Source organism: Mytilus edulis, chromosome 3, assembly GCF_963676685.1.
Source record: "Mytilus edulis chromosome 3, xbMytEdul2.2, whole genome shotgun sequence".
Lineage (NCBI taxonomy): Eukaryota > Metazoa > Mollusca > Bivalvia > Mytilida > Mytilidae > Mytilus > Mytilus edulis.
In genome coordinates, this window is record NC_092346.1 from 18,549,609 (window position 1) to 18,577,460 (window position 27,852).

A 27,852-nucleotide genomic window follows, 5' to 3' on the forward strand; every position below is an offset into this window, starting at 1 on the left:
TTCTAATGTAAATATGTTCACAATTTTATTGTTTGTTAAAAAAATTGTCTACTAACATACCCCATGTGGGGGCTTTAGTGAAATAAAATGTCTTATGTCTTATGTCTAATGTCGATATGAAATTCTATTGCGTGGTGTCAGAGGAGTTGCGATGATGAATCTTGCAGTATTATATTGAGGCAAATAAGTTCAAAGGGGTACAACTCCTAGAAAAACAAGAGTGCACACGCTGAAATGTCTAGCTTTCTTTACTAACTATTGCTATTATGTTGATAGTCCTAAATATAAAGCTTTACTACAACTATCATATAAACTTAACATGATCGAAGAAAATGACGCCAAGTTCAAATAAACCAAACGAGAAATACGTGTTCACCTTACAATCATTGAACACTCAATATGGTTGACATGTTGCTTATAGTTTCTAAGAAACAGTCTTAACCAAGAAAACTAGGTCAGATGAACCATGCCAGGCATACATGTAAAGCTTATAAATAAAAGCAACAGTAGTATACCGCTGTTCAAAACTCATAAATCCAGGGACAAAAAACAAAATCGGGGTAACAAACTAAAACCGAGGGAAACGCATTAAATATAAGAAGAGAACAACGACATAACACCGAAACGTGTTATAATTTGTTATAATCCTTAGATGCAACAAATAAAGTTGACCTATAGTTTAAAGTTTACGACAAATAGAACAAAACACAAAAAACTTAACTTTGACCACTGCACCGTGAAAATTCTTTAATTGCTAAACTGGTAATTTTGTCATGTTAACATTTTAACCATCACTTGTTGTAATATATCTAAAACTAACATTTTAGTTTAAGAGAAGGCAGACATGTCGACGTTTTCATTATGTGTTTTTAATCTGATAGATTTGTTTGTTGCAAATCCAAGTATATGATAACAGGGGAAAACTGTTTACTTATAACAGGAAAAATAAGATTTAAATCTGCGAGACTGACATGTACATCACAAAATATTAGTATACACCAAATATAGTAGACCTAATGCATGTAGTATAAGAAAAAAAAGACCAAAAAACAAAAACTTAACTATAACCACTGAACCATGAAAACGAGGTCAAGGTTAGATGACATCTGCCAGTTGGACATGTACACCCTACAATCCTTCCATACACCAAACATACTAGACTTATTGCTTATAGTATCTGAGATATGGACTTGAACACCAAAATTAACCTTGTTCACTGATCCATGTATTAGTTCGAGGTCAAATGAAAACTGTCTGACCGGCATGAGGACCGTGTAAGGTACGCACATACCAAATATACTTATGATCACCTTTTACCCATAATAAGAGAGAAGTTAGTATTAGTCACTGAACCAGGAAAATGGGGTCATGTCACACACTGAAACTTCGCGTCACTGATGAGTCTTTTGTAGACAAAACGCGCGTCTGGCCTATATACAAAATTTAGTCCTGGTGTCTATGATGAGTTTAATTTTCGTTACATTTATAAGGCATATATACAAAGTATGAAGCATCCATGCAGGTCTTCCACCTTCTAAAATATACAGCTTTTAAAAAGTTAGCTAACGCCGCCAGATCACTATCCCTTTGTCGAGCTTTCTGCGACAAAAGTCGCAGGCTCGACAAAAATTGAATCATAATTTCCTCTCGATATGCACATATACATAGTACATAGCATGTCCTTTTTATCTTCGAAATGTCATTATAAGTGTTGTGTGGTTACAGCATGTACAAAGGAGTTGCGATGACAAAAACAGGAATGACGGTCTGGCGGAGGGACGGCCAGAAAAACAGACGGACAGACGGACAATCAGATGGACTGACAGATGGATGGGTCAAAACATTATACCTGATGCAATTAATTGCGCAGGGTATAATAATAAGAAGAAAACAAAGAAACAACAGATATTGAAGTGCAATAAAAAACAAACGGCAATGCAAAATACATAGAAAATAACTATTAGATAATAGCTGCCATATTCTTGACTTGCTACCGAAAATATAAAGAAAAAATGGTGGGTTGAACATTGTTTTAAATAACAGTAACCTAATAAATTAAAATCCATAATGAATAAAACTTTTTGAACAAGATTTTACTCACAATCTTGACCAAAAAAGTAAGATTTAAAATGCACACAAGGCACTTTTAAAATATGTTCCAAAAAACAACTACTATTGAAACTTAAAAATATTTTTGGCAAGTGATGTTTTCACTATATAAAGCAAAACACTTCATTTCTTAAACAAAAACATATGACACAAGATAGAGCTTGTGATATTTTTCAATATAAAAATACACAATTTTTTTTAATGATAACAATCATGACTATTCAAATGATAGATATCTTTATGGTGTAGTGACAGATCATTTAAATCATTCCATTTTTAATTATTTCAGTACTATTTCTATTTATAGCTCTTAAAAAGAACCAAAGCATTTCGGAATAATGAATGCAGCAATTTCTTTTCCATTGACACTACAAACATAAAGAAGAGACTTTTTGACATCAAAGTAGATACACTTCGCACAATCCATTTCCACAACTCTTTTGAAATGTTCCCCATCACTAGAAATAAGAATTACACAGTTGGAATCTTGACATGCTACCAATAAATTGCCTTCAGCATCAAAACACATGTTGCGTGGACCGAGTACTGACGGATGAGAAAATTGCCACTGTTTTCTCCCATTAGTAGAACTATAGCAATGAACACTATGATTTTCAAACTCTGTACGAAAATGACTCCGTTTGCTTTTCAAAACGTATACAAGATTCTTTTGCTTCATTGGAATAGCTTTTTTAATATTTCCAGATAAATTAAGAAACAAAATTTCAACATTTCTAATGGCAGCTATGAATAAATCATCTTCATACTGTAAACCCCAGCACCCTACACCTATCTGGATTTCATTTAATTCTGAGAATGTATGTAGGAAGTAAAGTTTTATGTTTCTTTTTTCTGGAAATGAAACTGCAAAGGTATCTGTATCAACAACAGTCAATCCAAATGGTCTACTTAGAAAATGTATTTTTTTCTTTACTGACCCACTGATATCAAATATGAGCAGTTGTTGACCCTCATAATCTGAAACCAGTATATCACCCCCTGGAAATCCAACTAAGCAAGAAATGTTTGCATGATCCATAAAAGCTGATTTGTCAAATTTAGTCATTGTTTTTTGGACAACTGATACTTTTGCTTGATTATCTTTTACACTTTGGCATGTTAAACTACCTTCTACATCCTTCAGAATAACCTTAGAAGTGTCCCTTTCTATAGTCACATCTATTAAATCAGACACAATTTGTTTAAAATTGTCACTCATTTGTGCTTTTATTTTCATCTCTCGCATAGATGGCTCTTTAATAATTTCACTTAGAGATTTCCTTTCTTCTTCTATGAATTTTTCTATTTGTTTGGTTCCATGAAACAGTTGTGTATCTGCACCAATTTGTCTCAGCTGTGATGAGTTATCTTTATAGTCTATAATCATCTGTCGCTTTTTCTGGAGTTTTGCTACAACTGCTTCTATTTCTGCATATGCCGTCACATGCAACCCTTGACATTTAGACTGCAGTTTGATTTCGAGATCTTTTAATTCTTCTTTCAGAACTACAAACAAGTCAAATTTTGTTTTACCCTGATCAGAAATTTCTTTCAAGTTGACTTGGCGATTTTCAATTAACGAGTCAATGTTTTTCAATAGAGTTGCAATATCATTGTCAAGATAGGTAAGCTTGTCTGATCTCTCCAAATCACTTACAAAACTATGGAACAGTGTGATGCCTATGCAGTTTGGGTGGCTAAGTGAAGCACATTTGGTACAACAAGGTTCTTCATGGCATGGGCAATAAAGTTCTAATGGCTTATCATGAATAGAACAATCTGTTTTGAAAGATGGAATAAATTGCTCTAGAGGTTTGACACACAAAAGGGGAACAACTGAATGATTTCTAATTGCCTTTATTGCTTTATGATGGTCGCAACATTCTTCACACAGCCCTTCTTCACAGGACATACACCAGTATAGTGACTGATTATTTTTCTTTCTCGCATGACAGGGTCCACACTTTGTATCTGACAGTTTTAAAGATGAACCTATAAAAAAAATGATATATTACTCTTTTAAATTGGTCATAGAAAACGTGAAAAAAAAGAAACTAACTAAATACTATGTCTGTACTTGACAAGAATGGCCATTCAAAATTGGTCAACATGATCAACAAAATAAACTTCTAATAAACTTCTAAAAAAATGAATCCAACTAAATAAAAGATGAAAATAATCATCAAAGTGAAAATGCAGGTGATGAACTTTTCCAAAATCTCTGAAGCATGAATGTGAGATAATTTGGGCACGAATACAGCAGAAAGGCACAAAAGATCTATACATATGTGCCTACTACAACCCAAAAACATCGGATGTTGAAAGTCTCCAACGCAATAAATGCATGCCAATTGATCGGAGGGGACTTCAACTAGCCAGGATAGAACTGGACAAATAAATGTCTTTACCAGGGAACACAGCACACATAACAACATTACCATTTTGCAGAAAACCTTGACGATAACGGACTAACACAGCTAGTGCAAGAGCCTACAAGAAACAAGAACACTCTGGACCTCTTGGTCACTAACTGTCCCAGCAAAATAATTAGAATAGATATCATACCAGGAATATCAAACCATGACATAATATATGCTGAAATGAACATCAACAACCCAGTAACAAACAAACAGAAACAACGAAAAATCCCACTCTACAAGAGAGCATATGGGACAGCATGAAGGAAGATATGAAACATTTACACAACGCTATTCACAAAGAAAGCAATATAGATAGACCAGATATAAATAAACTATGGACAATGTTTAAAGACGGTCTTGAAACAAGACTTACAAGCACCAACAAACATATACCATCACAAACCTGTAGACCAAAGATAAGAACCCATGGATTACACGTGAAATAAAATCACTCATAAGGCGAAAAGACCGAGCATATAAAAAGAAAAAGAAATCAAACCATCCTGACGATTGTACAAGATTTAAAGAACTGAAAAAGACAGCACAAAAAAGCCGAAGACAAACATACTGGAAGTTTATTGAAAATATCATCACCCCAGAGAATCCTGAAGAAACACATTTCCCTTCTAAAAGATTTTGGACATACATCAAGCACCGGATAAGTGGAAAAAGTAAAGTGGCACCTCTAAGAAAAATGGTTGTTTAGAAACAGATCCAATCAAAAAAGCAACATATTAAATGAACAATTCTAATCTGTATTTTCCTCGGCAAACAACATCAGCAACAGTGAATTCTACAATCAAAATCACATGTCCAACTCACCAGAAAATTACCCTGAATGTAGTGACATCCTTATCACAATCAACGGCGTCGAAAAACAATTGAGAAACCTTAACCCACAAAAAGCCGCTGGGCTGGATAACACCAGACCAATGATACTCAAAGAGCTTGCCAGTGAAATAGCTCCCATACTTACCATCATATTTAATGTTTCAATGGAGACAGGCAAAGTTCCAGATGACTGGCGGACAGCAACAGTCACACCAGCATACAAAAAGGGTCAAAAGTACATACCAGCAAATTACAGACCAATATCTCTAACATGTATTTGCTGCAAGATCATCGAACACATTGTTACTAGCCACATTATGAAACATGCTGAGGCAGACAACATTCTTTATCCACTACAACATGGATTTTGTGGTAAACGATCCTCCGAGACTCAACTCTTAGAACGCATTGATGACCTAACAAAGTACCTTGAATTGGGAAAACAGTGTGACCTACTGATATTGGACTTCTCAAAAGCATTCGACAAGGTATCCCATAGCCTACTCTAACACAAACTCAATCACTATGGAATCAGGGGAAGGACCAACAGCTGGATAGAAGCGTTCCTAACAAATAGAACTCAAGTAGAAGTAGTTGACGGTGAACAATCAGACGCAGCAAAGGTAGAATCTGGGGTACCACAAGGGTCAGTCTTGGGCCCTAGCCTATTTTTGTTTTATATAAATGACCTAGCAAATGACCTAAATTCAACAGTTCGTCTCTTTGTTGATGATATAGTAGTCTACCTAACCATCGCCTCAGATACTGATTGCCAACACCTACAGTCGGACCTCGATAAACTAGCATTGGGAGGAGAAATGGAAGATTGAGTTTCACCCAGAAAAGCGTAGCGTACTGACTGTCTTCAGAAAGAAAAAGCCAATCAAATGGGACTACGTATTACACGGCCACGTACTAAAACATGAAGCATCAATTAAGTACCTAGGCTGTACCATCACAATCGAACTAGACTGGTGAGAACACATCAACAACATAACCAGCAAAGACAGCAAAGCCAGCAGAAGTCTTGGTTTCCTCCACAGAAATTTACACATCGGCTCTAAAAGCATCAAAGAGCAAGCTTACAAAACTCTAGTAATGCCCCAACTAGAATATGCCACAACAGTATGGGATCCATATCATCAGAAACATATTGACCAAATTGAAAAAGTTCAAAGGAGGGCTGCGCGATACTTCACCAAGCGCCACACAAACAGATCAAATGTCATAGATATGATAAGCGAGTTGGGTAGGAAAAGTCTACAAGAAAGACGCAGAGAGGCCAGGCTTGCTATGATGTACAAGATCGTCAACGACAAAGTAGCTATCAACAAAGACATGTACCTCCAAAGACCAACCAGAGTATCCAGACATACATAACAGCATGGATAAATGGTATTTATAAGTTATGTTTTTCAAACAAGGGCCATTCTTATCCCCGACCGTGCCAGGTCGTTAAACACTTCCATCATCATTCCATACAAATTGTGTATGTGATCACATAAAATACACCTTCTCCCAAAACATGTATATACACTTGAAACAAAGGAATCTATACTGTACAGCTGTCATGAGGTGATGCTAATGGAAAGGAAAAAGGAAAGAAGCTAACAGCACACCTTGTTGAGGATATAACCATATTTAAAGAAATAAAGTATATCTATTAACTCTCATATGTGTTTTGTAAAAGAATATATAAACAGGTCATATATTTCACATGACTTTGAAAAGGTTGTTCGCGCAAAATCTCCAGCTCAGCTGTCATAGCTGAGAGGGAGATCTCCCTCTTTAAACGTTTCAGAGGTTGGCAGGTATGAAATTAATCAAAATAATCATTTAAGGTCAATAAGAACGATAGGTCAAAGTTGAATCATCCGACATTGTTTAAAATGGATTTGGTCCTTTGGGAATTTGGGTACATCTTGTATTGATCCTTTTTCACAAATGCATTCAAAATGTGTGAAATCACGAATAAATAAATTTATATTTAAATTTGACTAAATAACTCATCAGTCTTTAAAAAGTATATATACATCATAACATGTAATTTGAAATCTCAAAAAAATTAAAGGTGTACTAGCTATGAGATATGTAAGAAATCTTAATATGATTTTTTTTTTAGATCATTAATGAAAGTGAAATAGTGAAATTTTGTCAAACAAAGGTAAGAAACATTGATGATGAATTATTCATTTGCAAGTTTGGTTATTCAAAGGAAAAGAATGCCAAAATTGAAAGTGAAATAAAGGTAATTTGTTTGTTTGACTAATTCGATCCACACAAAAAAATCAGGTAAAAATGATGATAAACATATGTTTTTAATCTACAATATGGAATTAAACAGACCTAGAAAATTCCACGAGTTTGCTTTCTATTTATATCTATATTTATGTATATATCTATTATATAACCATCTGTGGTCTTCGGAGGTCACTTGATAGTTAATTAGATGGCGTCATGACTACAATACACCAAACAAAGCTACACATCATCCAGTCCATGCCCTGTAAATTGTTTATTCTTTACTTTTTATAATATGGATAAATGTAGTTCATGGTTATAAATCAGATATAATTAAATTCAAATCAGTGAACATGAATTTAACACAGAACACCACATAAAACCACAGAATACCACAGAACACTCAAAATATACCATAGAACTACATGTACACAAATTACAATAAAACTACTGAAAATACCACATAACATTAAAATTACTTTATAAACTGCAAATCTAATAATTCAGAATTATATTATATTTTTGGTGCGCAATGACATAAAATTTTACTGGATGAGATAAAACCAATCATAACCAGGGTTGCGTTCAACATCGTAGCAGCTAAATAATGCTATGTAGATTTTTGACTATTGAACGTGTAGCTAGCCTAGCTGCTACATAGATTTTGATAGCAGCTAGGCTAGCTACACCTTCAATAGTCATAAATCTATGTAGAATTATTTAGCTGCTACGATGTTGAATGCAACTCTGTTGTGAAAACTTAAATAACATGTTTATTTGCTTGATTGGTAATTACCGCAAGTGTCAAAGAGTGTAAATCAAATTAAGTTTTGTTAATTCTCCCCCTCTCGGTACTCTAGAGCCCCTTTACTGACATTTATTTATTTAGAGAGAATTTATCAAAGTTTAATATCTTGTTTTGAAAAGTTTAAAATGTATATGTATGACCAAATTTTAGAAAGTTTGAAATTCAGATATAAACAAGAATGTGTCCATAGTACATCAACTTCATCAAAAACTACCTTGACTAAAACCTTTAACCTGAAGCGAGAAAGGCGGATGAACAGACGAAAGGACGGACAAACGAAAGAACAGACCCCTAGACCAGAAAACATAATGCCCCTCTACTATCATAGGTGGCAGGTATGGGGTAATCGTAATCAGCTGTAATCGATTACATTTTGCAGTGTAATCCTATGTAATCAGGCCATTTCTGATTACAAGTAATCGTAATGTAATCGATTACATTGCAAAAAACAGTTGTAATCATGATTACTTTAAGATTACATTCATATGATTACTTGCTGATTACAAATCTTGTATATATATGACAATAGTTTTTGATAGACAAGATGAAAATAAGAAAATGTAAAGCTTAAATGAAAAATCATGAAACTAGTATTCACAATGATGGGACCTTGTTTAACAGGTTGGGAACAAACCCTCTATATGATGATTATACCTGTATAGAGGGATAAAATTATTCCTCTATAGAGGGGTATTTTTGTTTCGACTGGATTTAAATCAAATAGGGCAGAATGACATTTTCTACTTATATTATTATGGCAGTAACCTGCAACAGTTGATGCACCAATTGATGTACTTAATTTAATATACACATGCCCAGTTTTCTGCTTATCTGACTAAATATACAACCTATTGTTCATCATAATTGAAAGCTGTGATGATCAGGTAAATTCTACTCATTTATGCCTAATTGAACAGAATTTCTATTGTTAGATTTAAACATGAAATTTAAAGGTCAACTATTCCTTTTGTTGTTGATCAGGTGTTCAGATAGGTATAGATAGATTACAAGTTTTGTCACTAAAGCAGAAAACTGGTCATCCCCATTTATAGTAAAGTGCATATGTTGATGCATATAATGCTAGAGATTATAGCCAATATAACTAGAAAATGCCATTCTGTCCTAATTTGCTTTACACATGTTAAATCCAGTGTAAACAAAAATACCCCTCTATAGAGGGATAATTTTATCCCTCTAAAGAAGGATTATCCCTCTATACAGGTATAATCACCATACAGGGGTTTGTTCCCAACCTGTTTAATGTGATAAATTGTATCATCTATATAACAAATTTGTATAACCAAGTGTTTTATTTTGTTAACAGTTTACTAAAGGACATTACCTCTCCAATATTTCGTTGTGATATTGAGCTCTTATGATACAAGTATAAGCCTTGAAAGTATTTTTTTCCTTGATTTAAAACTTCTGATATTAAGGTTTATGTACCCTTCTGTAGCCATTTTTGTACGAAGTTTTCAAACTTCAATTGTATCAAAACTACAGATATAATGTATAATAGAGATAGGCCATTTTGTACATATTCCAAGGGGAAACTTGATGCAAAGCATTATTTTTTACTGTTCCATTGCATTTAATAGAAAAAGAGGACTTTGTGGCAAATAAATCAAGATTTTTATAGAAAATCCACAGCTATCTCTATTATCTATTATATCTTTAGTTTTGATACAATTGAGGTTTGAAAAATTGCGTACAATGGGAGGCAACTCTCATTGTACATAATTGATGACGCCTTGTAAGAATTGCTTCCCTTTGATGCTTCATCCGGGTTCGTATTGCCATGTGGTTTTGGGCGGAAGAGCATGTTCCAGGCCACTTTTATTATGTAATTGATATAAAACATTTAGTGTCAGATAAGACTAACTTTGATAATTAATATATATCAAAGATACACTGCCCGATCCCCCCACACGTCGACAAAATCATCTTAATCAGTTTTCAAGTTTTATTGATTCATATATTTCAAAAGAATCAGACCTTGGGGCTATTTATGGTCCTTTCCGAAAGAACCCTCTTTGTTGTCATTTAACATTATCACCATTATTCACAGTTCCTAAGGGAGATTCCGATAGGAGAGTAATTGTTGACTGTTCGCATGGCAATAATTTGTCCATAAATGAAGGCATACCTTCGGACACCTTTTTGAATGAAACTTTTAAACTTTATTATCCTAGACACGAAGAATTTATTGCTTTGCTCTTGAATCACGGTCGTGGGTGTGCCATTTGGAAGTTGGATTTGTCCCGGGCTTTTCGTCAGCTAGTATTAGATCCGCACGACTTGCATTTACAAGGTTATGAATGGAGGGGACAAATTTTTATTGACAATCGTCTTATTTTTGGTATGCGCTCTTCGCCACAGGCATGTCAACGAACAACGAATGCTGTTTCCTATATGCTATGGAAATCTAACATTCATACAATAAACTATGTTGATGATTTTGGTGGTGTTAGTGACAATCAGAACGCTGAACATGATTATAATTTTGTTGTAGAATTGTTTCAGAGGTTAGGATTAGAAGTCAGCAAAGAAAAGTGTTTGCCGCCGACAAAAGTTTTGACATTTCTCGGCAAGGAGTATAACTCAATTGACATGACAGTCCGAATTCCAGAGATTAAATTACAAGAGACTTATGAGTTGTTACAAAGATTTGAAAAGAAAAAACATTGCACCAAACGTCAGTTACAACAAGTTATTGGCAAGTTGGCTTTTATTTCCGAATGTGTCCGAAGCGGAAGACTTTTTATTTCACGCATGTTACAGACATTACGAAAATACCATTTCAATCATTATCGTGTTCATATTACAGATGAATTTAGACAAGACATTCGGTGGTGGTTATTATTTTTACATGACTATAATGGAATTAGTATAATTCCCGATGTAGATTGGTCTTCACCAGACGCAATTATTTCCTCTGACGCGTGTCTCAAGGGTATTGGTGGTGTCAATTTCACGACATTTGAATATTTTCATTCGGATATACCGGAGTCTTTGCGGGACATGCACATATCTGTGCTTGAAATGTATGCGATTTACATAGCAATTCAATTCTGGACATCAAGTATCTCAAATAAACGGGTACAGCTGTTTTGTGACAATCAATCATGTGTTGAAATTTTAAATAGGGGAACAGGACGTGATCAGGAAATGTTGAATTTGGCACGTCAAATATGGTACTTGTGTGCGTTAAGTAATGTTCAACTGCGTGTGAGTTATATAGCATCTGTTGAAAATAGGTTATCGGATTTGCTATCCCGTTGGAATCTTTCGGAGAAGAACAGATCACAGTTTTTTATAGAATCTAAACTTTACAATTCAGATTTTATTGAGAAAGAAGTGTTTGGTCATATGTTTAATGATATTATAAACATTTAGATTTTCATACATGATACATTGACTTTTTTTTTTTTTTTTTTTTTTTTTTTTTTTTTTTTTTTTTTTGCGCATATTTAGTGTCAGATAAGACTAACTTTGATAATTAATATGACATTGTTGTTTATCTAATTACTGTTGTTTATGACTTCCAGGTCTTAAGTCCAGAAGAGCAGTTTTGCAGAAAGAGGTCAAGCTTGCTAAGGGTGCAGCCTTTCGGCCTGGTACTTATTCAAATTTGAAGAGTCAACTCAATGCATACCATATTTTTTGTGTTTATTATAAATTTCGACCATTTCCTTGTATTAAGGATATATTGTGTGCTTATGCATGTTTTCTATCCAAGAGTTTAAGCAGTTTTTCATCTGTTAAGAATTATATTTCTGGCATTAAGACCTGGAGTCAACTTTTTGGTTTTACTGTGGAACCTTTTTTATCTACAGAATTCAAATTGACTTTAAGAGGATTGAGTCATAAGAATCAGCATGTGGCTGTGTCAAAATTACCATTGTTACCTACACATTTAATTGATATTGTTAGGTTGTTGAATATTTATGATTATTTAGATGCTTGTTTATGGTGTTTTCTAACGTTTGCTTTTTTTGGTATGCTTAGGGCGTCAAACCTGGTCAGCAGAAGCTCTACATCTTTTAATTCCCGTGAACAATTGATCAGAGATAATGTTGTTGTTAGTGAAAAGGGTATCCTCCTTTTATTGAAATGGTCAAAGACTAGACAGAATCATGATTACACCCATCAGGTTTCCTTGTGTTGCTCAGTTGAGCCATCAATATGTCCTGCTCGAGCTTATAAGCATCTTGTGTCTTTAATTAATACCTGGTGATAAGAATGCTCCCGTTTTTGCTTTACCTGTTCATGGTAAATTATTGCCTTTATCTAGATCCGTTTTGTTGAACCGTTTTAGAGAGTTAATTGTTCTTGTTGGTTTAGACCCTTCAGTTTATTCTTTTCATTCGCTGAGACACGGAGGGGCTACATTAGCCACCAAGGCTGGCATTCCTGAGATTTTATTGAAACATCACGGAGACTGGAGATCTGATTGTTTTCAGACTTACATTAAACAAGCTAGTGTTGATATGTATCGGGTTACGTCAGCTATGAATTATTTGATTGGTAGTTAGTGTTAGGGTATTTTCGCCGGTGTATTTTTATATTCTTGATTTGATGTTGTTGGGTTTTTTGTTTTTTTTGTTTGTTTTTGTTTGTTTGTTTTTTTTTTTTTATGTATATATTATTAACCCCTGTGTTTGGCGACTTCGTTTTGGGTTCAGGTGCTTCATATTCACATTTTGTTCATTGTAGCTTATTGATACCATGCTTGGTATAACTATATATGCATTACTATAATAAAGCACCTTTCGCCAAACACTATTAGTTGTCAATTGCGTACAATGGGAGGCAACTCTCATTGTACATAATTGATGACGCCTTGTAAGAATTGCTTCCCTTTGATGCTTCATCCGGGTTCGTATTGCCATGTGGTTTTGGGCGGAAGAGCATGTTCCAGGCCACTTTTATTATGTAATTGATATAAAACATTTTTTTTTTTTCTTTTTCTTTTTATTGTTAATTTTTTCTAATTACTTTTATTATTACCCACATTGGGGTTCAGGTGCTTCATATTCACATTTTGTTCATTGTAGCTTATTGATACCATGCTTGGTATAACTATATATGCATTACTATAATAAAGCACCTTTCGCCAAACACTATTAGTTGTCAATTCGTACAAAAATGGCTAGGCTACAGAAGGGTACATAAACCTTAACTACAATTTCATATAAGTTTACCCAATATTTTTACATAACTTCATTGAAATTCAAATGCAGAAAACAAGTATTTTATCACTTATAAATGATTTACAGAAAGGAGATAAGTTCATAAAACACTTTTAAAATTTAGTGTGTACATCCAATATGGTGACCACAGAAATCACAATGTCAATGCTTCATTTAGATAGAGAGGAAAAAACAACTTTACTAACTATACTCGACGTCCATTGCAAATTATGTTTGCATAATTCTGACTAGAATTCCTCACCTGGAACTGGCTTTATTTCTGCCCAAGCCATAATTATACTGGATTATATTTTGTCGGTGAACGGGCAGGTTGCAAAGGGACATGAAACGAATGGGGACAGTAACTAATTCTTTTGTAACGGGTCGATTTGTGTAACATCATATAAATATTTATGCTCCAATTTTGGTGCGCCGCAACCGATAGCTACTTAAGATTACTAATACTTTAATAGATAACTTCTACTCTCGAGCTTCTACTGATAAGTGTCCACCGTCGTCAGGTTGTTTCTACTTTTAAAAGAAAATCTTTTTCTAACTAAATAGTGGTAGATATTATTAACAGGGAACTAGAAAGAACTTAGTCTAGCCTAATTTCGTACGGCATATCTAGTTCTTGCAATTGGGTCCTAACCATTTATACAATAAAGATTCACATTTCTTATCTTAGAGGATGGCCATTTGAGACACCAGGAACTGAAAACTAATGCACCGGATTGCAGTGACTCTTGAACTTCCGTTTTTCATCTGCCGCCGATTTACCTCATCTCTAAGGTTTATCCTTTCTTGGCCGGACATCGTCTCCTATACCAGGACAGGATATTCAATTTCAAAATCCTCCTGCTACCAACTGACCTAACCCACACATGTATGATTAGCCCGCCTCCGTGATTAGTTGTTCTTTTCGGGCGGAATGTCGCCCTCTCATCAATGAGTGATTTGTTATTACTTTTAAAAAATCGTATTCTATTTACTGTTAAAGTTTTATTTTGCATCTGCGGTACCGTATGTTGTGAAGGATGAGCTTATCATTAGCAGTTATTCGAACACACTATACTAACTAGCCATCTATCTTTACCTTATAGAAAACTGGTATATAATCTGCCTCATTGTAATAGAGTCGTAGTGATATATATGAGGGCTTGGATGGGGTTTGTATAATAGCTAGAGAACTTTAATTATGGACAAAAAAAGAAATAGAAAACTAGAGGCTCTAAAGTGTCCTACTGTGACACTCACCAAGATATATGTGCATCTTTAACCAAGGATATCTCCAACATCGTGCATGGACAAAAAATATAATCAGAACAAAAATCTTCTCAGTCTTGTTTATCATGTACATGATGTATCGCTGATATTCATTTTTTTTGGTCTTTCTCAATCTAATTAAAAACCGATCTCTCATCGCTCTAAACTGGTCCGCCGTTCTATCTATAGCTTCGCACCGAAGGAACGGGTTGGAGCTATTGTCACATTGGCATTAATTGGACGAGTCGTACAAATTCAACGATTCGCTAATAAAATTGGCCAATTAAAGTGATAGGAAATTGACCTCAAATGTTACTACTGCGATGCCGCAAAATAAACAAGTATCTGTTAATTAACCCCATGGTGGTACTCGCAGATAAATGACCAACGAGCGTGTTAACATGTTCTTGACAAACTGAGCCGGTATCTTTCATTCACGAAAGAACTCAGTAGGGTTATAAATGTGCTAATTTCTCTTTGATTTGCTATCAGTATAATACATAATCAAACATAGCACATGATGTACTAGTCTCGTCAAATTATTAAATCCCGTGGTCAGAATTCTGACCACGGGATTTAGGCCATACCTGTTGTCAGTGTAGCGATAAGTGAACACAACAGGGGTCCAGTTTATCATCGCTCCTGTTTCTGATATGTCGCGGGGAGCGTCCCACGCGACATATCAGAAACAGGAGCGATGAGAGATCGGTTTTTAATTAGATTGGGTCTTTCTGTTTACATACAGTTTCCGTCTACCTGCTACAATTGCGTATATGTCAAAGGATGATGTTTAAGATAGACTAGAAGTGATGTTTTTTATGATCAGACCAAAATACTACACATTTCACCTCGTAGAAATATTTGTGATAATACTACATTTTTGGCACCTTCCTTTAAAATTCATGTAACTATGACCCCTTTAATGAACATTATTGTAGTTTAACGTGAAATATGGTAATTTTTTCCACAATTTTAATTTGTTTTTGGCATAATCAACCTTGGCCGCCATCCACGATCCATATGTTGAAATCTTTTGATTACCAAGGTTTGGCGACCAAGGTTTTCCTAAAGCTTTAGGTCTGAAACATCATACTATTTTGACATAAAACTTCATCATGAGCTTACTTTCGGGAATATTATGTACTTTAATGAAATTAAAGAACTGATTGTTTAACATTAAGAATTTTGAAATACAGCCATTTATAAACCAAATTATGACCTTTTTGGTGTTTTATGATAAAGTTTATATTATAGACCATATTGTGCCAGAAGTGCTATTCACATAACCTTTTTCTTTTGTTGGATAATTTACCATAATTCATTTTGCTGAATTAAAAGAACCTTGGGAATGATGCAACAGAGAAATATTCTACAAATGACTCATTTGGATGAATTAAACAGTATGAACATCACATTTTATGTGAATAGAAGGTAACTATTAATTGTTAGAATTGTAAAATTAAATCACATGACTTACTTGACTTGAATAATCTTCTTACATCCCATGGAGAACATAGGGCGCAACCACAGTGGCTCTCCGTCTCTTCCTGTCTGCTCGGCTAGTTTCTTTGCTTTCCCCCATGTTTTTCCAAATGTTTTGTAAATCATATGTTAGATCTCCGCGCTTGGTGTTTCTTTGGTCGCCCTCTTTTGCCCTGGGGATTCTAATCTAGCGCCTGTCTAGTAACTTTTGTGTTGTTTTTAAGTAACCTGTGTCCATTCCATTTCCTTCCTTATGTTGTAATCGTTCTTTCTATTTGTTTTTGTCTTGCCTTTTTCTATAATTCTTTGTTGCTAATGGTATTTTGCCACTTGATTCCAATAATGTTTCTTAAACACCTGTTCATGGAAACCTGTGTTGTTTTGTAGACGTCGCTATTAGTCTCCAAGTTTCTGACCAAAAGAGTAGATTTTGCATTTGAGTTGTAGATCTTGATTTTTGTGTTTGTTCTGCGTGCTTTACTCCTCCAGACTGTTTAAGGATAGCAAAGGCTTGTTGTGCTTTTCTTTTTCTTGGTTGGATTTCTTCATCTGTCCCTCCTGATGTACTGGTGATACTTCTATGATATGTAAATTCTCAGATATCTTCACTTTCAGCAGCTCTCAATTTGGTTTGGTTAAGGTGAATGACCCCTTCTGTAGCCATTGAATTACGAAATTTTCAAACTACAATTGTATCAAAACAGCAGAGAAAATGAATAATACAGATGGGCCATTTTGTACATCTACCAAGGGGAAACTTCGTGCTCAGCATTATTATTTATTGTTTTATTGCATTTGATAGAAAAGGGGGATTTTGTGGCAAATAAAACCAGATTTTTGTAGAAACCCACAGACTTTAAAACCGAGATTTAAAGGGGCACTAGCTGCCAAATTCATGTTCACCAATTTGACTCAAATTCTCATATTTTATTAAAATAACAATGTAAAACATTTTTTCCAAACTATCAAAAGTATAAATTAAACAATTTACAGGACATGGTCTCAATAAGATGTAGCTTTTGATTTTTTATATATCTCGTAGCTAGTGCCCCTTTAAGTTTTAAAATTTTAAACATAGATCGCTCACTTATTTTTCTATGATGTGCTAGCGTTTATTGTATACAAAAAGTTTTAAACAACCTATAAAATCCAAAAAAAGTGCTGAGTCACTAAAGTCGAGTGCACCCTAGAAGGTGTACTTGAATTGGTTTATATTTATCAGTATTTGTTTTAACCAATTTTAAATATATAAACTTATTTTAAGGAAATCACTGCTAGCACTGCATCCAATAAGCATGCACCGAATTGCCAAATATGAGAGAACGTTATATCATCCAGATATATAGATGGTTATATACTGTACCGTCGGCAATGTCTCTATTTGTTGCCTATATTATCATGATAATTGTTAATTGTACATGACCCTGTTGGACCCTGATTGGAATAATGAAATAGTTGATATGATTTGATTCTACTATGACTTTATTTCCCAGATTCGTATGATATTTAGACATCGGTATGATATTCTGTAATCAACATTTGCCACTTATTTTAGACCTTCCCTGTATTTTGTGAAAATGTGTTGTTTTGTGGTAAAAAAAAATTTACCCAATTGAGTAGTCTCCCTTAGATTGTTTACAATGGCGACCGATGGCCAAGAAGTCGATTCTGAAATAAGAAATCAAGACGGTGCATTAGAAGCTTCATATATCTATGTGAAAGTTCTTGGACGTGGTGCTTTTGGAGAAGCAAATTTGTACAGAAAAACAGAAGTATATGTCATGCATTGTTACCTGTTACCTGTTACCTAGTCTTTATCTTCCTCCTCTAGCAGGAGCTTCGCTTCTATAGCGTAATTCCAATTTGCACCCTTATTTGCACCCTAACCCTTACACACGGGGCACTCATAAAATCAGTATACGTAGGTAGTTATCATAATAATTTTTATAACAGTAACATATATACAGCATGCGGACTAATCCATCACCATGTAGACGTAGTTAACTATATATATATATATACTCAGTCCAATCGTTCATAGCTGGATCACAATTATATCTCCATATAACGTAGTGTTATAGTCTATAATTAAAACACTCCTGCCCTCGCAATAGCATTTACTGTTCAAAACACTGTCCTTGGTATCTTTAAAATCTAAAAAACGTTTCACTGTTCATTTGGTAAGCAATTATTCCATATAAAACACGCTAATAAAATATTTAAAATCTAAAACCACTTGATATTTTACAAGCCTTGGATACGAGTTTTCAGTTCAAACACTATCCATCTCTCAATATTGCAGAATAAATCCTGACACAATCCAGTAAATGCGAATCAAATTTACTCAGACATTAAAAGTAAACGTTTGTGATATAGTTTGTAACACAGACCTCTGGTTAATGTCTCTATACGGACCTGTTCCTTGTAGGTAAGAAAATGATATGATGTACAGTCTATAATTAGATGTAAAAGATTCTCCTTGTCATCAAGTAGTTCTTGAATTAGCAAAGGTGGCTTATTACAATCTACGAGAAGAGATTTCAACTCTTGCATAAAGCGATTTCTTATGCTTGACAGTTTTTCACATTTAAGTATAAAGTGAGTCATATCTTCTGGTTCAATGTTACATAATGGACAGATTGCTGAGATACAGTTTTTTGAAAATCTAGACCTCTGATACTGAAGAATCATTATTCCGGTGGCAATTTTAACTTTAATTGCAGCCATATTAACAGAGTACGGGTCAGTCCCACTGCTTTTCCAAATATTATGCACAGTTCCTATGTTGGAATCATTAAAATTAATATATTTCAAGGATGACTTTTCTTTAGCTTCCTTCTTTAAATTTTGTAAAAAATGATTATTTATACAGTTATTCACAAGTCTATTCCAGCTTATTTTTGATGGTGGATTCTCAATAATATCATAAGGCGATGGCAATCCATAAATTAAAGTTAAATTGTGTAGTTTTGTAAACCAACTTTCAGATTTTTCATCTTTCATAGCCAATTGTCTAAAAGCAATTTCTCTTTCAACAGATTTATCATTTCTAATTATATTTCCAAATGTTTTCAGAATTTTCTTATGAATTTCTCCCTCTATAGGAATACGCCCTAATAATAGTAAAGTTGCAGCTATTGATGTGCGTTTAGGCAAGTGCTGAATTTGCTTTAATAATTGTCTAAAGAATAGTTCCATCTTTTGTATATCTGAATTTGAGAGCGATATGACATCTAAACCATATAGTAGTCTAGGTACAACATATATTTGAATCAAGTGTACAGAAACTTTTGGATTTACTCCATTCAAACCGTGTAACCCAGCACCCATAAGAGAGTATACAGTTTTCCTTGCCGTAGTAATACGCTTGTTCACAACTTCTTTAACCCCAGCATTTTTAGTTATATTTCTATCTATTCCAAGGTGAACTGCAGATTCAGAAAGTGTTACTGATTTTCCATTCAAAGACCAAGATTTTGGCAATTTATCGTTATATACTAATATAGTAGATTTTTGCTCACTGAGTAGATATCTCAATTTGTTTGCATGATCAGTAATTATAGTTGCATTACGCCATTAGTCTAGGGGTTTGAAACTGGTGTTTATGATTTATGTTGACAACCACCCCACATCTCTTCAGAACTGCATAATGACACCTCCCCTGTAAAAAAATTACTATAAAGCATCACAGCATACAATTAGATTGATTCTTACTCTGATTCTAAAGGAGGGGTAGTTTCTTTCCACACCTGTTCATTGATTTCGACATGTGTCGATCATTTCGATGTGATGGCCATACATTATGTACATGTTCATGTACTCGGATTCCTAATCTCCCATAAGATACATGTATATCAGCCATACTGTCACTGCCAGACCTTATAAATAAAATTTATTAAATCTTAAAAAAGGATGGACGACACTATTTAAAAAAAGTATTGATGATGTTGTCCTATGTACATCTTTTCTAGGACTTCTACTTCTACCACTAAGTGACCACCGTCATGAGTTGACTATTATGTCACTGTTTGGTGTGCGCTTGCAAACTTAACAAGTCCAAAAATAATTTAAACAAAAATGAAAAATTTTGTGCTGTATGTATAACATTTATACATGGTGCAAATAAAAACATGGGACTTGAAATTTAATGTGCATGCAATAGGCCCTTGAATGAGTCAGCAGCTGTCACCAAGGCAGGCAAAGTGTTCCAATCTCTTATTGTACCTGGATAGAACTTATTGTACGTGGAAAGAAGGACTCTTTCCTGATGCTGGTCTTGCATGATGGTATTATTGACTACGTGTGGCAGTCACATCCTAAATCGTACAATGTATACCTTATCGCTATTATAAGTTGACCTGAGAATCTGTACTGCTTGAACTTTTGATGTCATACAACAATCACTTTTCCATTGTGGCATCAGATATTTTGTATTATGACGTCAAAATTTTACGGGAACCTGTGCGATGTCCAGTATTGGTGGACAATTTCACAAATAGCGATAAGGTGTATTCATCCCAAGTCAATGGTCAATTTGTTCCTATTGATTTTGTTCATTACTAGTGGGGCTTTATGATTTGTTCCTTCTTTTTATGTTTATGGCTCCAAATACATATTAAAGTTTTTGTATAGATCAGTTTACAGTCATGACAGTGCATGCAATGTTGACAAAAGTAATTCCAGTAAAAAAAAAATTGCTTTTTATATTTTATATAAAAAATTTCGTGTTTTTCAATTATTATTTTGATTTATGGTTGCATTTTTGAAACAAACAATGTGTTGAGGATTTTGAAAATAAATAACTCAGCCATGATAATCACAAAAATAAATGGTTTGTTCTGTGGTAGTTTGAAAATAAATTACCTGACTTGCAATGTATTGAAAATAAATAACTCAGCAGGTCTAATCTAAAGTATGAGATGGCACCAGATTCTTCATAAATTCATCTTTTTCACCAAAAAAATCGGGAAACACTTCCCAATTCTTTTAATAATAAAAGTATAAATATTATTTAAATATACTTGAAATGTCTCCCAGCTGCTCCAAAATCTATATAAAAAAAAAATTGACACGCTCCGCTCGGCAAAATATGTTTCTCAATACTTTTAAAAGAGACGAGTTACAACCAAACTTTAATACTATGTATGTATGCAATACATTTATATGCAGTTGGGAATGATTCATTTTCTGCAGAAGATGATGATGATTAATACTGATTAAATGGTACATAATCACTTGACTATACATGTATTATTTATAATAAACAAATCATTTAAAAATTGTATGTTTTCGAATATCATAAATATAGTTGTGAAAATGAATAATCAGTCCCTTGCTTTTATGAAAATGAATAATCTTGCTTCAACAGTGCAAAAAATGAATAATCTGTCCTCTTAGTTTACAAAAATAAATAACCGATCAAAAACAAATCCTTCTGCTTCAAAATCAAATTACAAAATGTATATACATATGTGCAAAACTCTTCAAAGGATAAAAGCAAACAGTGAAAATAAACTGGAAAGGGCTTTACTGGTCAGTTGGTACAACATGTACAATTTACCAAAATAAAACATGAATGAAAACCCAGGAAACATGGTACATGTACAAATCTCAGTGTCTCACTCACATTAAATTCAAAAGAATTAGTAAATTAGTATATGTAAAATAATTATGTCACCCGATCGACAATGTCGGGTGACATATTGCTTTTCCTCTGTTTCTTTTTCTGTATTATTATTATTATACTTCCACCTAATTTTGTCCGCCCGCTTTCTCAGAGCCAAAAGTACCAATCCGAATGATGGTGCACTATAACATGGAACCCTGACTCCCCAGAGTCTGTGCAAAATTGGAACTAAAAAATGGCTGCCATCACCATGGAAACGGAAAAATGGTGAAAAAATAAAATTTTGGAGTTCCTTGAATTATTTGAGAATGCTTAAGCTTAAAATCTTTAGATTTTAATACAATGTAGGTGCCCACTATATACAGGTTTTGGATGATTTTGGCACATTTTGGAACTGCTATGTTGCCATGGAAACTACACCAAAAATTTCAAAAATATGGAAATGCTCCAATTTTTTTGAAACTTAAGCATAACGATGAGCAACTTTGGTAGATGTGGAATTTGGCGTTGGAATTTCCAAAATGTCTGCCGTTTCCATGGAAACAATGCAAAAAGGTCAAAATGCTCCAAAAACTTCCGGGTTTGGTGAATAACTTTGGTATGCTTGAACTTAAAATCATCAAATTTTTATGCAATATAGTTGTCCACTATATACAGGTTTTGAATGATTTTGATAATCATTGGAACTACTATGTTACCATGGATACAGGAGCAAAAATTTCAGAATGCTTCAAAATTGATGAAACTTGATATGATTGTTAACTGTCAAGTCTAGATATGACTTTTGAAGTTGGAATTTCCAAAATGGCCACGGTTGCCATGGAAACTGCAAAAATTCTCAAAATGGTTTTAACTTAATGAAATTTGATATTATTGGTAACTGACAAGTTAAGATGAGACTTTTGACTTTGAAATTTTCAAAATGGCTGCTGTTGCCATGGAAACGGTATAAATGTGAAATACTTTAAAATGCTCTGAATATACTGAACATTTACAAAAAGATGAATAGCCATGCATATTTGTGCATTTACTGTTAAACAAGTTTGAAATGGCTGCCGCTTAGTGGCAATAGGGGGAAGGGTGACATCCGCTATTGCTTGCAATGGCAATTCTAGTTATAATTATTTTTTGTAGGATAAAAGTTTAGTGGTATGGAAGGAAGTAAATCTAGCTCGGCTGCATGAAAAAGAGAGAAGAGATGCACTTAGTGAAGTGGATATATTATCATTACTAAATCATGCCAACATCATTACATACTACAACCATTTCCTAGATGGGGAAACTTTACTTATAGAAATGGAATATGCCAATGGTTTGTATTTTATTTTCATTTTTTTAAGACCTTGGCTAAATATATTCATCTTCTCCATGTCGGATTTTTTTATTGACTGTACAATCGCTTGCAAGTTCACTGTAATATCACTCGGAGCCTTCCTGTACAATCGCTTGGAGCTTTTCTTTTCATCGTTTGGCCAACTAGACTACTCCGAAAGGAGGGTAACCTACTTGACCTTGTTATGACTTCACGGTCCAGCTAGCAAGCAAGCTAGTCAAAGGTACACACGCGAATAACATTAAACAAAATCAATCTTGGGAAGATTTCACTAGGTTTCAACTTGTCTATTATGGTTTTACCATTGAAGGGTTCATCTTTCATTGATATTCAGGATTCAGGTACACTGTTAAGATGCAATGACACAAATTTGACCAAATCCGAAACAAAGCGGACATTCGATCAAAGGCTGATTTTTATGCAAATTACTTAGTCAACACTGTTGGATTGTTTATTTTATTTAAAAAAAATAACAAAGAGTAGTCAAGAATACAGTTAGATTGTTTATTTTATTTCTAAATAATACAAAGAGTTGTCAAGAATACATTATAACATTGACAACACATGATGTTTCTGTTTACTTGGCCAAACCTCGTTCAACATCGTATCCCAACTCTGGAAAAAAATGTCATGAAATCCTATAGTACTGCATAGTCCGCACCCCTTCCATCAATTTCATTCCCAGGGTAAAAAACCGCGGACTATACACGCCTTTCTACGGTATTACTTTTTCCTACACACTCATTGCATTTTGCTGTAATAGTTTCTAGTGGCATATGACTAATTATAACTCTTAAGTAGATAATGCTAACTACTTTCTCTTCTGACACATTCACGATCAGTTTATGTTTTCCATGATACTTTTGTCATATAAATATTTATTAAAACTACTGCAATCCAATACAATATATGTCTGCCATGATTTTTCTCTCCTTTTTCTGTTACGATTTAACAGTTACTTATTTGGTATTGTTTTTTTCATTTTTTAAACCTAAATTACACACTTAAAAGTGTTAATGATGTTTGAAGCTTTTATTTGAATGGATGCAGCCTGCATTAGCGGATCCGGTATGCGGGGAGAGGGAGTTTTGGTGGTTGAAACCCCATTTTTTCCGATTATTTTTTTATTTTGTGGACGTTTCAGTCTGTTCCGTGGTTTAGATCCCCCTTTTGCAGAAAGGCGGGATCTGCACCTGGTCTGATATCGTCAATAATAGAATGAAATTCAAAACAGTGTGGCTGTGGCCATTGATTGACACATTAAATTCATCCATTGACTGCGGGACAATTTATGTGAACGTTTGTCTGTAACGACCACTGTTCACGACGTACCTACGATAGACATTTAAACTGTGGGGTCACCAAAGGTTTCTTAATGCCTTTAATTATAAAATAATTCGAAAAATTAATCAGGAATAACCTTTATGTTTTGATTTATATAATTGATATAAATAAAAACATCGTGTTATTTCTGATTAATTTTTCGAATTACTTTATTAAGGTGTTGAGAACCTTTGGTGACCCATAGTTTAAGTGTCTTTAAAAAGTACATAGTGAGCAGTGGTCGTTACATACAAACGTTCACCTAAATTGTCCCAGTCAATTGATGAATTTAATGTGTCAATCAATGGCCACAGCCACACTGTTTTGAATTTCATTCTAGTATGATAATCCGATCATCATGATCATTCATCTGATTTTTTATAGTTTGATCTTGTGCTGTGCTAGTTTTGGGGAGAAATGAGCGCACACAGACATTTTTAACCCTGCCAAATTCTTCATGTACCTGTTTCAAGTCAAGAGCTCGTAGTTTAGTGGTTGTCGTTGGTTCATGTCTGTCATATATATTTTTCGTAAATTTTTTTATAATGAAATAGGCCGTCAGTTAAATTCGAAAGGTATTGATTCTTATTTTTCGTGTCGGGACCTTTTATAGCCGACTATAATAATTGCTTAAAGGGAAACTTCGCAAAAAAATCAAAAATTGATATTATGTTCATTCTGTATAAAAATGCTCAAATTCATAGATATTAAAGTTTTATTCCGCTAGATAAGCGATCACCATCGATTTTAAATTTAGAGTATCAATTCTCTGCGATCCGCCATTTTGTCTTCTTTCCCGATTAATAAAAACGATATGTCTATAAACCACAAAGAAACAAAACTACAGTAACCGATGTAGTCGTAATTGCGTGTTGATATCTTGTCAATCGTACGGTTGTTTTATCCGACTAACTAACTTGATACGAAAAATATTCTTACTTTTTTTAAATTACCATGGTCTGTTGTTTTTAAACTGTTGATATTGGAATTAGGTAAAAAGTCAAAGTTGAAATCATAAATAAGTGTTCCGTGAAAATTGTTTTCGAAAATCTAATTTGTTCATAATTCTTTAAAGTAATAAACAAATATATTTTGATCTTCCCTCATCTGATCACCAGCATGGCTAAAGGTATTACTTCCAAAGGTATTGTGAGGGGTGTGAGGTGACACGTCCAGGTATTCAAGCGATTTCCTGTCGGGCTTGCAAGTTCATGCATCGTTTCACTTCTGCAGGTATTGATCAGTGTACACGGCTGATAACTTATAACTTATAACTTTCCATTTTGAACTATCAGATGAATAATATACAACTCTGTCTTACTTGTCATTACTAAACTCATACGCTTGTTTATAAATAACATTTCTGGTGTAAAGAATATAATTCATAAACATATAAATAATACCCAAAAAATAAGATTTGATGAAATTAAAATCTATTTAAATATTTTTTCCAAGGGTGAATTTGGGAAAATGTTATATATAGTCATTGTCAATAGTGAAGGACAGATTGGAACAGACCAGAAATATTGATTTTAAAAAATGTACGCACTTGCCGACGATTCGTTTATACGACTGGGTAGAAAGTTACGGAACTATAGCGCAATTTAAAATATATACATGTATACATTGAACATAAGAAAAAAACATATATTTTGAATAAATAGGGGTAAAAGTGTTGTAAATAGACTAGTCCACGTATGCCAACAGTATGTAATCATCGAATGTCGATAGACTATTGTATACCAGAAGAAGAAGAGAACCAATTTGATTTAAATACAGGTCGATGTATAACTTTTGCTTTGGTTCATTGAAGCTGTGGACCTAGTAAAATCACAGATTTATATTTCAATAAGATTGTTCTCGAACAAAGGAAGTAATTCGTCATCACAATTGTTATATATGCCACTGGACGAATACTAATTATCTCCAGGGAATGTGAATATTTTGCTGGGAAACTTTTGAGTATCAAAGTTTCAAATTAATTTCGGGATTTATTTTCTTTCTTGGTATTCAATAACAGAAAAAAGAATAAATTACTTGTTCGCTATTTAAATAGGGGTATTCTTGTCAGATAAAAGACTTTTAGTTATATTTAAAAAATAGGGAAATATGACATTAAATTGGTTCTGTCTTTTTTTTAAACATCGTTAAAAAGATGTGTGTCTAAGGTGAACGCCACAAGAACCCTGTAATACTAGTACGAGAGTATAGCATGTAAACATTCCTTCTCAATAATATGATTGTATTGGAAATCTTTTCATACAGATTGACAACTCATTGTCCGATATGCATGTAATATTTGCCACATGACTCCCATAGTTCTTTCTACCATCATCATCTTATTCTGTGATATTGCTGTAAACATCGATGGTTCACACCCAAACAAAATGGGAGTAATGGACCTCAGGCGCGGATCCAGAGGGGGGGGGGGTTCCGGGGGTTGGAACGGCCCCCTTTTTTTTTGACGATCAATGCATTTGAATGGGGAGGTGTAGTTGGAACCCCCCTTTGTCCTGGGTTAGGAACCCCCCCTTTTTTAAATGGCTGGATCCGCCCCTGGACCTTCAGAGCTTCTCCGTGTTATACACTTGTGAAATATATAGACGAAATTTCTGTATTGAAATGAATCTACATCTCACAAACAGGATTTTCAAATAACGATTGTGAGTAATCACCTTACAAACCAATATAAACGTATGGCAAGATATAACCATGAAGGAATTTAGTTTTTGTCAGACGCAAGAACTCATCACTATATATATCATAAACGTATACGTATATATATGCATACAGTTTCAAATATTAAGAACAAGCGGTCGATGTCGATAGTCTGTTTTCTAACTGTTCAGAGTTAGACATGTCACTTGTTCATTCTTGGAAGCCTTCATATTCCCCGTCTAACGATGGGAACTCTTTCTGATTGTGTTGACTATAAATGCTTGTATGGTGATTCTGTCGTTTATCTGTGCAAGCGGTTGCATTTCCTCTCCTTTCCCAACAAACAAACGAACGAAACGCCACTAGTCTGATTTCTCTGGAGCTCATCCTCAATGGCTCTTATACGTCAGGAAACTTACATTGTTTCAAGAACAACGATGTATGGACGAACTATTATAAATTCGTCAATATCAGTTATGCATGACTAAAATATAACTTTTATTACAACTACTGTATTACTTATTTGGATTAATGACGGCTATCATGTTCAACATTGCACAAAT

The 27,852-nt window shown here is 34.1% G+C and overlaps 2 protein-coding genes across 2 annotated transcripts in view; one reads left to right on the forward strand and one right to left on the reverse strand.

Annotated features, from left to right (window-relative positions):
* Nucleotides 1-2,267: 2,267 nt before the first annotated feature.
* On the reverse strand, nucleotides 2,268-13,959 carry LOC139515942 (uncharacterized). Its single transcript, XM_071305722.1, has 2 exons — nucleotides 13,864-13,959; nucleotides 2,268-4,101 (listed from the first exon to the last, which is right to left on the reverse strand). Exons 1-2 carry the CDS (start codon nucleotides 13,892-13,894, stop codon nucleotides 2,420-2,422), a joined length of 1,713 nt encoding a protein of 570 aa, XP_071161823.1. The 5' UTR covers nucleotides 13,895-13,959; the 3' UTR covers nucleotides 2,268-2,419.
* A 4,015-nt stretch (nucleotides 13,960-17,974) lies between these two features.
* Nucleotides 17,975-27,852, forward strand: part of LOC139515948 (serine/threonine-protein kinase Nek9-like) — a 109,270-nt gene continuing 99,392 nt past the window's right edge. Inside the window, exons 1-2 of the mRNA XM_071305735.1 lie at nucleotides 17,975-18,121; nucleotides 23,110-23,287. Of these exons, the coding sequence (XP_071161836.1) occupies nucleotides 17,990-18,121; nucleotides 23,110-23,287 (310 nt within the window). The 5' untranslated portion in view covers nucleotides 17,975-17,989. The remainder of the gene's footprint in view (nucleotides 18,122-23,109; nucleotides 23,288-27,852) is intronic.

Coding starts and splice junctions, on each gene's coding strand:
- LOC139515942 (XM_071305722.1), bottom strand. CDS start 13,894: ATGGCTTGGGCAGAAATAAAGCCAGTTCCAG. Junction 4,102..13,863: donor AGAAATAAAGCCAGTTCCAG/GTGAGGAATTCT, acceptor TTTTTTTTATAG/GTTCATCTTTAAAACTGTCA.